General features: G+C 43.7%; 3 protein-coding genes across 3 annotated transcripts in view; 1 reads left to right on the top strand and 2 right to left on the bottom strand.

Annotated features, from left to right (window-relative positions):
* ltb4r2b (leukotriene B4 receptor 2b) overlaps nucleotides 1–11154 on the bottom strand; it is an 88848-nt gene that overhangs the window by 50704 nt on the left and 26990 nt on the right. The window lies entirely within an intron of this gene.
* LOC311012701 (chymotrypsin-like elastase family member 3B) lies at nucleotides 34–2061 on the bottom strand (the record flags this gene model as incomplete). Its single annotated transcript, XM_084008315.1, has 7 exons — nucleotides 34–75; nucleotides 155–307; nucleotides 385–527; nucleotides 660–796; nucleotides 1463–1588; nucleotides 1770–1941; nucleotides 2022–2061. The coding sequence occupies 7 exons, from the start codon at nucleotides 2059–2061 to the stop codon at nucleotides 58–60; spliced, it is 789 nt and encodes a 262-aa protein (XP_083864441.1). The 3' UTR covers nucleotides 34–57.
* Nucleotides 3591–10968, top strand: dhx30 (DEAH (Asp-Glu-Ala-His) box helicase 30; the record flags this gene model as incomplete). The annotated part of the gene is made up of 19 exons (XM_084008258.1): nucleotides 3591–3762; nucleotides 3946–4082; nucleotides 4193–4303; nucleotides 4410–4679; nucleotides 4766–4915; nucleotides 5006–5158; nucleotides 5463–5930; nucleotides 6509–6892; nucleotides 6992–7070; nucleotides 7509–7613; nucleotides 7695–7870; nucleotides 7967–8173; nucleotides 8261–8342; nucleotides 8429–8622; nucleotides 8732–8891; nucleotides 9008–9165; nucleotides 9299–9402; nucleotides 9500–9639; nucleotides 10706–10968. 19 exons carry the CDS (start codon nucleotides 3591–3593, stop codon nucleotides 10957–10959), a joined length of 3504 nt encoding a protein of 1167 aa, XP_083864384.1. The 3' UTR covers nucleotides 10960–10968.

Raw genomic sequence — 11154 nt, forward strand, 5'->3', positions numbered from 1 at the left:
ACATTAAAAAGTCATTATACAGTTTATTGTACAGTCACTTCAGTTGTAGAAACCTCTTCAGTTTTGGGCCATGGTCTAAAGGGGAAAAAACACAAGATTAAACTTGTACATTTCACAAACCGCATATATTAATCATTCACATGGCTTCTCTCACCTCACTGATCCAGGGGATGAAAGTGGCCACACGGGTAAAGACTGTGGGTTTCTGAGGGGTATTACAACCCCGTCCATACACAAAACTGGTAACGCCTTGCACATACCATTTACCATCTCTGCCCTCACAGTTCAGAGGGCCTCCAGAGTCCCCCTGGAAGATCAGGATGTTAGAGCAATGGAAAATGGTATTGTTTCACACAAAGCATGAGGTGCGTGGTTGTTCCTCACGTGGCATGCTGACTTGCTCTCTCCTCCTGCACAGACCATAGTCGTCTTTGCTGAGCTGCCCCACCAGTCACCCTGACTACAGATGGAGTGATCCACCACAGGAAGTAGGGCCTGCTGCAGCGTAGTCGCCCGAGGACCACCAGCTGAAGGGGAGATCACATGAGAACAAGCGGGCGTTTGAATATCTGAAATCAATTTGATTTACACAAGTGTGCACTGCTCGACCCCACGTGAGCCGGGTGTTAGCAGACTTGTAACTTGGCGGCAGGTCTTACAGTAGAGACGACCCCAGCCTGTGACAAAGCAGCGCTGGTTGTGGGCGAGAGCAGCACCAAGCTGCGGCAGGCAGGCCGGCTGAACCTTGTCATTGATAACGGCACTTCTCTCCAGTTTCAGCAGGGCAATGTCATTCCTTCATCACAGAAACACAAACACGTCAGTCATTTCTTTATTTTTTTAATGAGTCTGTTTAACTGAGTGCTTGTTTTTTCCTACAGGTGAAGGTGTATTCATTTAGAAAACATTTTATATTAAAGTTCTTATAATAAGCATTAGTTATTAAGTAACAAGGACCTAATAACGCCTTATACAATGCTCATTAACATTATTATGTGTTAATAATGCGATAAAAGTGTTATTAATAGTATCCTGAACACATTTGCTGTTAGAGTCTAAGAGTCTCAGATAGTTAACTGTAAATAAGAATTATTATAAAAGGTAAAGGGATTTATTAACCCTAACAAGTCATGGTTGTCACTTTTTTTTAACCAGAACTTACTTTTGTCTGAGTGCTTATAAATGGTCTTTTTAGCCAAAGAATAAACAAGAATAAACATATACTCTTATATATAACACATAATGTTAGAAAGCATATTTTAAGGATGATATGGGCCTTATTACCTATTAACTAATGCTTATCACAAAGAGCTTGATACAAAGTGTTACTAAAATCTAATATTTACTCAGCTGCTTTTCAACAGAAACTCTCGGTGTAGGCATCTTTTTCAAGGACATGTTTACTGTGTTTCTTAATAACCCACTGCAGATCTGGAGTTGTGAGTAAGGGAAGATAACCTACCCACAAGACACACAGTTGTCATTCCATTTGGGATGGATGAACATTTTTGCCACCATAATGGACTGTTCAGATCCCTCCTCCTTGTTCATGTCGTGCTCAGCAAGAACAACCCTGTACGTGTGGAATCTGGACGGGGAAATAAAAAGCTTAATGCCTGGCTCGCTCTTGCTCTAACCTGGAAACGTAAAGCAACTGTTGCAAGAAAAAACATCTTAGATGTATTCAGGAACCCCACATGCCATTTATTTTCATTTGAAAACAACTTTTTTTTTTTTACTGAGATGTAAATGGCAAAAATAAACCTCACGTAATGCAGTGTGCAGCAGTCAAAACCCAGTTAGGAGCAATAAGCGTTCCTCCACAAGTGGGGAAAAAAGACTCCAGGGAAACCTGCCATGGCCAGCTGTATGGACGGGCCTCTTCCCCATTCACCACACGGCTGGTGTTGGGCAGGTAGCTGGGAACACCACACCCAGACACTGTAAAACACGGGCAGAGACAGAAACAGTGAGATTGCTTAATAGTCACGTCATGTATTAATGAATCAATGTGAACTCACCAGTTGTTACAACCACAAGAAGGAGAAGTGCCAGCTCCATCTCTTACTCAGTCCAAACTGACTGGTTTATCATGCAGAGCTATTTATGGGCTGCAGTCCAGACGACACCAGACACAGCCTGGGAGTTTTCTGCACATTTTACAGGTGGCAAAACCGCTGTGTACCAACAAAGAAGTCAGACAAGTGTTCAGCTTTGCAATACACAAACAGTGTTAGTTAGTGTTTTATCCCTACACAAGGCCCAACATATATAACTACCACCTTTCTAGGTGTTAAGACTCAGGGGTAAATTAATGAAAGGGGGGGGGGGGGGGGGGGGGGCATTGTGTAAGAATTAAAATCTAGACTAAAATGTAATCAGGCAATTTAAGGTGTTTACTTTTTGCCTTTTAAGAACTTAATAATACAATACTGTTACAGCTTTAAATAAAGATACATGAGGTTGGTAAATATTATATTCCCCTTAAATTCGACTTGATTTAGGAGTTAGGTTAAGAGCTTAGGTGTTTTAAGGGGTTTGGGTTTTGCATTTAATAAATGAAGAGTCAATGAGTACATCAACTGATCATGAATGTTAAATTATAGGGAAAGTCATGCTCCCCTTAGAATCTACTACACTTGTTAATTATGGGCTTCCATTTTGAAGTGGTTTGAGAACTAAATTAATATCCTAATCAAACTTAAACTTGATTGTAATGAATTAAGGAATAGGACACGTGGCATGGGGTAAAGCCACACACCCCACAAACCACCATAAACGAAAAAAAAAACTTGAAACTGACATTGTTTTTCAAAACTTGATCACTTCCAACCAGGCCCGGCCCTAACCAATCTGGAGCCCTAGGCAAGATTTTAGGAGGCGCCCCCCCTTGCATCGGCAGTGTAGTGTATATACTCACAAGAAACTAATAATGCAAGTACACCCTTTCAAAGATCAAAACCATGTAACATGGAACAAAACACATGGTTGCCATGGCAACCGTAAAAAACACGGAACAAAACACATGGTTGCCATGGCAACCGTAAAAAACACGGAACAAAACACATGGTTGCCATGACAACCGTAAAAAAAACACGGAACAAAACACATGGTTGCCATGGCAACCATAAAAAACATGGAACAAAACACATGGTTGCCAAATGTTAGCTAACCAGAAGGCAATAAAAATGTAAACAAATGTAAACACCTGCTTAAAAGATCTAATACAAATGTCCCCTGCACCGTGCATGGGAGGGGTGGAGGGGGGTTACAAATATTATTTCTATTAAATAGGCTTTGCTTTGCATTTTAATTAACGTGGGATTATTTCTTGTACCATTTTTTTTTTTTTTTTTTTTTTTACCATTTGTGGCACTGGCGTGGCGCCCCCCGATGGACGGCGCCCTTAGCATTTGCCTATACGGCCTATGCCACGGGCCGGCCCTGCTTCCAACAGAGCTTACTGGTACACCCAAGAGAGGATAGATGTATAAATTATTTAAATAACCCTCCTATCCTAAGGGTGTCGCTGTGAGCACCGGTGTCGTCTTGAACGCGCCGCCGCAGAATGAGAAATTGTAGTTTTAAAGATGGCGCTGCCCGGTGTTTTACTCGTGCGGCTCAGAGCGTTGTGTAATGTCGCCAAATGTGTTCATACAGGAGGCAAAACAGCGTCCAACTGCGGCAGAGAGATGCGTTGGTACAGGACGAAGGCGCGAAGCTTTCAGGAACACGGGACACAATATGCACAGACTAAACGAGGTGAGTGACGAGCTAGCAGTTAGCCAAGGTAGCTAACAGGTGACAGCAGAGATGAGCCTCAAGGACATCCGTCGAGTAAAAACATAACGTTAATACTTGGATTTGTTAGCCTTCCAGTTTACCTGAGATAACATGGGCATGAAATATCGTTGACCTTGTGTTTGTGACTGTTGATCTGTTTAGATAACGTGAGCCAAAACCACTTGAAGGAGTTTCCAGATCCTAAAGGTCTCTTGAATAACACCATCTCCCGGTCACTGGGAGTCAGCGACCTGTCCCGGCTCATCCAGTACAGCTGCACGGAAAATGCCGGTGTCAAGGTAAGAACACAAGTCATGCTGGGATGGGGGTTTCTGGGCTCATCATCATGTCCTTTTGGGAGTTAATGTCTCACGTAATCAAGCGTTGTGTTGTAACGTTGTTTCTGTAGAAAGCCACGGTCACACTGATGTGGCCCTGCAAGATTGAAGAGGAGGGTTTTGCCTCCAAGAAGGTCGATGCAGAACGATTTGCTGCAGCCGCTGCTTGTTTTAAGCTCAGAGTAAGCTGCGTTGTCCTCACACTGCAAAAAGCAGACACACGTTTCCCATTTGTCTTACAAATCTATACTGATATTTGATCCCCTTCTCCTCTCTCGTTTTGTGCAGGAAATGGGTGTCATTGGTCCAAATAATCAGCTTCCTGGGAGGAGAGCTGGCAGGGAAAGTGGAGCGCTGCAATCACAACTGTATGATAACGTGGAAGACGCTTGGACAGAAAATGGGATTGTGTCTGAATTGAAAGCAGATGGACAAAAACAATGGCTGCCTCCCCAGGAAGACCTCACCACCGTTTCTGAAGCTCTTTCCCTGTTTCCACAACCTAAATCTCTCCTCACCAGGGTCATCCAGGTGGCCACGTCGTCTAACAGAATCAGGGTTGGAAATCTCTCATCCTTTCTTACAATGAAATCTCTTAAACTCACTGTGTGTTCTAAACCGGTTGTCATTCTCTTATTTGACAGGAGTTAATACAGTTCAGAACAACAGGAGGTAAACTCAAGAGGTGTGACCTGACGCTGCGCTGGCCAGAGGAGATGAAGTTCTCTGCTACAGCAAGGAACCGATTGACGGCAGAGAAGACGGCTGCAGCGCTCGCCTGCATGAAGCTGAAGGTGTGGACCATTCTGGGAACCTGCTTTACCTGTTACAGTCTACATGTTTACAGCTTATGTTAAAAACGTGCATCGTATCACCTGCTCCAGGAGCTGGAGCTGCTGGATAAAGACAGCAACCCGCTGACTCACGCCAAGTACCATCAAGAGAAGGTGAGGGAGGCTGGAGAGCGAGAGAGACGCCCCCTCCCACTCAAAGTCCCAGAGTACCTGGAGGAACACATGAGAGAGTACCTAGCACAGGTCAGTCTTCACCACATGGGACAAAGATGGAGATTTATTTATGTGTGCAAAAGTTTGTGGACAAAAACATCTCGACTTTTTGGTCTTGGAATAAGTTGATTGAAGCCACACTGTTTCAAGTTGTTCTGCATTGGTGAAGGCATGAGTTGAAAGGCAAATTAGATGCTGAAAATACTGGCAAGCAGTTTGTAATACTATGAGAAAGGATTTTACAAGCTTAAACATCAATAATTATTTGGAGATGTTCAGTTGTGTAGTGATGTATTAATGATATGTTAAAAATAATGCCTCCTCTTTATAACAGTATCCCGTGGCAACAGAAGTACAGAAGCTTTGGGAGGAAGAAGAAGCCAGAGGACAGCAGGCAGTAAACCAGGAGGACGAGGAGGAAGAGGAGGACTTGACAGACGCCGTCACAGGCCGGCCGTACAGGCCTCTGTCTCAACACGAGACCCGGCAGCTCAACTCCCACCTGCAGGAGGAATGGGAGAGAGCGAGTCCCAGCCTGAGTGTGGAGCTCCCAGTCGATGCCCACCGCCAGCGTGTGATCTCGGCTGTGCAGTCGTCCAGGGTGGTCGTGATCGCCGGTGAAACGGGTTGTGGGAAAACGACCCGGATCCCCCGCTTCCTGCTGGAGGAGAGTGTGAGGGGTGGCGAAGGGGCCACGTGCAACATCCTGGTGACCCAGCCTCGTCGTATCAGCGCCGTGTCCGTGGCCCATCGTGTTGCTCATGAGATGGGTCCAGCTCTGAAGAACTCTGTGGGGTATCAGGTAGATGCAGTTCTATAATATACTCTAACTGTTATGTACATGTTTATATTTTGGCAACAACCAGATGTATTGCAGCAATCAGCTATAGCCTCTATAGAGATCATTCTTTTCTTACCTGAGGTAGCAGAAGCAGAAATATCAAAACATTTTCCTGACAAATTTAATGGTACCTTTTCTACTTTTGTGTAACTGTTTTGTGTAACTGTGAAATAGTTTGCTAAAATCTATAGTAATTGTTTAAAGTTGGTCAAACATTTGAATAAGCTGTACTGTACGCTGTTTTACAATCAAAGAGATGTTTTGTTAGATTATTTTTTAAATCTTATTGATTCCAATTCAGAACAATATAATTAGCAACATGAAATTGATCAATATAAGCATTTTTTTTACATTTAAACCAAATGATTTGATAAAAATGGAAGCATTTATTTGCTATATATGTGACATTAGTAGACATCTGGCGTGTAGCAGCAGCCTTATAGAGTTCATGACACACAAAACAATGGGACTTGTAGAGCTGCTTCCTTCCTTTTGTTGCTATTTTTGATATCCGTTCTAAAACCGTTTACTGTGCGTAGGTGAGACTCGAGAGCCGACCACCGGAGCAGAGCGGAGGAGCCTTGCTCTTCCTCACAGTCGGCGTCCTGCTGAGGAAGCTGCAGTCGAACCCGTCCCTGAAGGGGATCAGCCATGTGGTGGTGGATGAGGTTCACGAGAGGGACATCAACACAGACCTGCTGCTGGCTCTGCTGCGCTCCTGCTTAAAGGAGAACCCTGACCTTCGAGTGGTGCTTATGAGCGCTACCGGGGACAAGCAGAGGCTGTCCCAGTACTTTGGGGGGTGCCCAATTGTTAAAGTGCCTGGGTTCATGCACCCAGTGAAGGACAGATACCTGGAGGATGTCCTGAGAGAGATGGGACGTCCGCTGCCCGTCGGAAAGAGAGTGGAGACAGACAAGCAGGTGACTCGAGTCTGCAACGTGTCCCAACTTTATGTTCTGTGCATAAGCTTCTTTTGAACCATCCCGTGTCTCATGCATTTGTATTTTATCCTGTTTAAGGGAGGAAGAGACGACGTCACACCAGATGTAGATTTAGTAGCTGATGTAATCGAGCACATTGACAGACATGGAGAGCCAGGTAACCTTTTCAATTGTTTGATTTAGAGGATAGTTGAGAACATTTCACCGACTATGAAGACGTAGTGTCGTAGTTACAGTGAGCACTATAAGTCTACAATAAATGAACAGCACATCTCAAAACCCTTCTTTTTTTGTTGTTGTTGAGTTAAGATAGAAATGTATGAAACATGAAGGAAGTTATTGTGTCGGATTGATCAAAGATTACAACGCATGAATGAGAAAAATCAATAGAGTTCAAATATAAACGTATAAAAACACTTTAGTAATAAATATTAAGTGGAAAAGATGTAATAACACTTATTATACACTATAACACTTCTTTTGGATGATTTCCTAGATTTTCCTGTAAATACATATTAATTGAATTGCCCTGAATAAAACTAAAGATGATGGTACTGAATACATTTTGTCATAAAACCTTCCCTTCATGCTTCAGGTGCGGTGTTGTGTTTCCTCCCTGGATGGCAGGACATCAGGGCTGTTCAAGAGAAACTGCAGACGAAGCACCACTTTTCCTCCGGCTCCCAGATGATCGTGCCATGTAAGAGAGCACGGACAGGTTTACAAAGACTAGTCTTTTGTCCTCCAGAGAGCTCTAATGCATTTTCCCCTTTTCCTTCAGTGCACTCTAGTTTAGCAGTAGCAGACCAGCAGGCAGTGTTCCAGCGCCCCCAAGTGGGCCAGAGGAAGATTGTCCTCACCACTAACATTGCTGAGACCTCCATCACTATAGATGACATCGTCCACGTGGTGGATGCAGGAACTCACAAAGAACAGAATTATGACCCGCGGACTAAGGTTAATGCCAATATCATCGGAAACCATTTCAGATCTGCAAACACTAAGCTTGTGATTTGTTGTAATAATCCAATCTGTTTCGTGTTGGTTTTCCAGGTCTCCTGTCTGGACACAGTTTGGATATCTCATTCTAATGTCATTCAAAGAAAAGGGAGAGCAGGGCGATGTCAGCCAGGACAGTCCTACCACTTGTTCCCACGAAAGCAGCTGGACTCCATGAGTCCCTTCCCCATCCCCGAGATCCTGCGCACCCCGCTGGAGAGTCTAGTAGTGCAAGCCAAAATCCACAGTCCAAACTGCAAGGTACAGGAGAGGGAACAATGGCTTTTATGTATTTGTATTTGTTGCGTGTATTTCTGTCATTGAATGATTGATTTTGTTTGTGTTTAGGCTGTAGATTTCTTATCCCAAGTGTTGGACAGTCCAGAGCAAGAGGCTGTGAGAGATGCTGTCCGAAATCTACAAGACATTGGTGAGTGACGTTCTGGATTGTCTGGTAAGATGTTAGCCCACCAACGTTGAATTAATGTCTAAAACTGTTAATCTTTACTTTTCTAGGAGTGCTGGACAAGACGGAAACCCTGACGCCTTTAGGGGAGCGTGTCGCCTGCATGTCGTGTGACCCTCGTCTGGGCAAAGTGCTGGTCCTGAGTACCATGTTCAGATGCGTTCTGCCCATGCTGTCTGTAGCTGCCTGTCTGACCAGAGACCCTTTCCACAACAGCCTACAGAACAGAGCCCTTGTTAGCAAGGTGAGATGTTTTAACAGCCACTTGTTGATCCATGTGGTTTTCAAAATACCATCTGATGTGTAAAATGGCACAAAGAGGGGATCCAGTCAACTGTGTTGTGTCCGTCCAGGTGAAAGAGGCTCTGAGCAGCTCCAGCTCCAGCGATTATTTGGTGTTCATTAGAGCTGTGTTGGGCTGGAGGAGAGTTCAGCATGAGGGAGACCGAGAGGACAGGGATGAATATCTGGACAAACACACTCTGTCCAAGTTCAGCCTTCGATTTATCAACGGTTAGTTTAAAGAGCACGCACATTTAGTTGGTCATTAGTCTCAGTACATTGTTGGAATTTTAAATAACTTTTTTAAATTTTAAAACAATTTCTGCTCTTGTGCTGTCACGCTGCAGGTCTCATCTCTCAGTTCAGTGAGAACCTGCATGAAGCCCGGCTGGTGTCTCGTGCCAACGAGTGCCAGCGTGCCATGTCTCTCTACAACGAGCACAGCAACCAGGATGAGCTGCTTAAAGCTGTACTGCTAGCCGGACTCTATCCCAACCTCATTCAGGTACATTGGCAACAAAGGTGTCTATTATACTAATGCTTTATACGCTCCTGCTGTGCTCCATCAAAGGTAAAAAGCAGAATTGTGAGATGTTCCAACATCACAGGGATGAAACACACTTACTTTTTTTTCTCAGGTGAAGAAAGGAATTGTGACCAAAGGAGGGCGCTTTCGTCCTAAAAGTATGTGTTTCCGCACGGTCAACGGGCCCGTTCTGCTTCACCGCGCCTCAGTGAACAGGTTTGAACTCGCCCCGAAATTCAACTATATATATATATATATATATTTTTACATTCATACTGCATATTTAAACGCATTGCCTTCCTTTGGTGTGCAGGGGAAAAGAAAAGCTCCCTAGTCGCTGGTTGACCTTCTTCAGCGCTGTCCAGTCCAATGGAAACGTTTTCATCAGAGACTCGTCTACAGTCCATCCACTCGCCCTGCTGCTGCTGACAGACTGTGATATCACAGAGACAGGTAGGACATGTACTGCTCTCCATAAAAAATACCACAAGAAAGAAAAGAGTGCAATAACAAAGGGCTTTGGAGTTGCAGGTGTGTGGGGGAACGATTGGAGGGCAAAACAACTCTGGAAACTGGACTGAATTGGGATTTAATTTCTCTGCATTATTCAGTCTGACACTGTTCATTTTAGCCGATGTTTGTGTTGGTCTTAAAGAGTCGATATTTTTACGGTATTAATTTACACTGTGACTATGTGAAAGGCTTGTTGTGATAAGCTTATAGAGTCGAATTATCACCTGAATCTGCAGTTGGTGTCTAGCTGCTGGAGGCTCCACTGTGTTCTCCAGCTAAAGAGCTGATATTTCCCTCCGGAGAGACTGAATAATAGTTTCAGAGAAACAAATCCAACCGAAAGCTAATGTTTCACCGTAACTACTGGATTTGTAATAACCAAACACCAAAACAACTGTATTCACTGCCTCCGAGTAGTAAATCAATCTGTTGCTGCAGATTTAACTGATCGATACCAATGTCATTTCAGTTGACAAAAATAGATTCTTAATGTCTCATTTCAAATATATTGAAGAATTATTTACATTTGAGTTATTAGTAAAAACAACAAATGAATAACAAAAATGAAATTAACAGATTGGGTCAAATATATAAAGACGACATCAAATAAAAGCAAGCACTTCCTTTATGGATTGATCTGAGACCTATAAGCGACTTCTAGCACATACTTTACTTTATTTCAGGACTGTGCATTAAATATATATATTCGGCTTAAAAACTACAAAATATTATGGAGAGGTGCTTGTGAAAGATTTAGTGGCATGTAATGGTGAGGCTGCAGATTGGAACCAACGGAAACTTTTATGATTTTCTTATTATGGTTATGCACTCAAGAAAACATACTTATTAATATCATTCCATTTCTGCCAATAGAGCTGTCTAAATCCTACACACTTGGCCTTTATATTGTGGCCAAGTGTATATTATCACCATCTTAGATTCCCAGGCTTGCAGTAGATCCTCCTCTCTTCGTAGATAACTTCCTGTCCTTTCTGTCATGTCCCAGTGAACGGCGACAGAGTGGAAGTATCATTTCCTGGACGCTCTCTGGTGCGCTGCCAGTTACCGGTTGAGACCTGGGAGCTGCTGTGGGAGCTCCGCACTTCCATACAGACCATGCTGTACCGCAACCTCAACAATCCCAGCAACGCAATCGCCAACTCTTCTCAAGACGGAAAGCTCATCTCCTTACTGGTGGAGCTCCTCAACAATACAGACTCCCTTGCTCTGAACCACAACAGTGACAGTGAAGTGGACTGATGACGTTGAGCACTTATACGTTGGATCCATGGCTGGTACAGGGGAACCAAAGAGTATCTCATTTGGATGTTTAGGTTGTTTTATTGTTGAGTACTTGATGTGCTGAACTAATCAGAAATCCACAGTGGACTGTTGTCTGCTACGGTTGTGTAAACGATGAACTCCAATTCCCTTGGTTTGAACTTTGGACCGTGG

The sequence above is a fragment of the Eutrigla gurnardus genome (assembly GCF_963514095.1).
Source record: "Eutrigla gurnardus genome assembly, chromosome: 4".
NCBI lineage: Eukaryota > Metazoa > Chordata > Actinopteri > Perciformes > Triglidae > Eutrigla > Eutrigla gurnardus.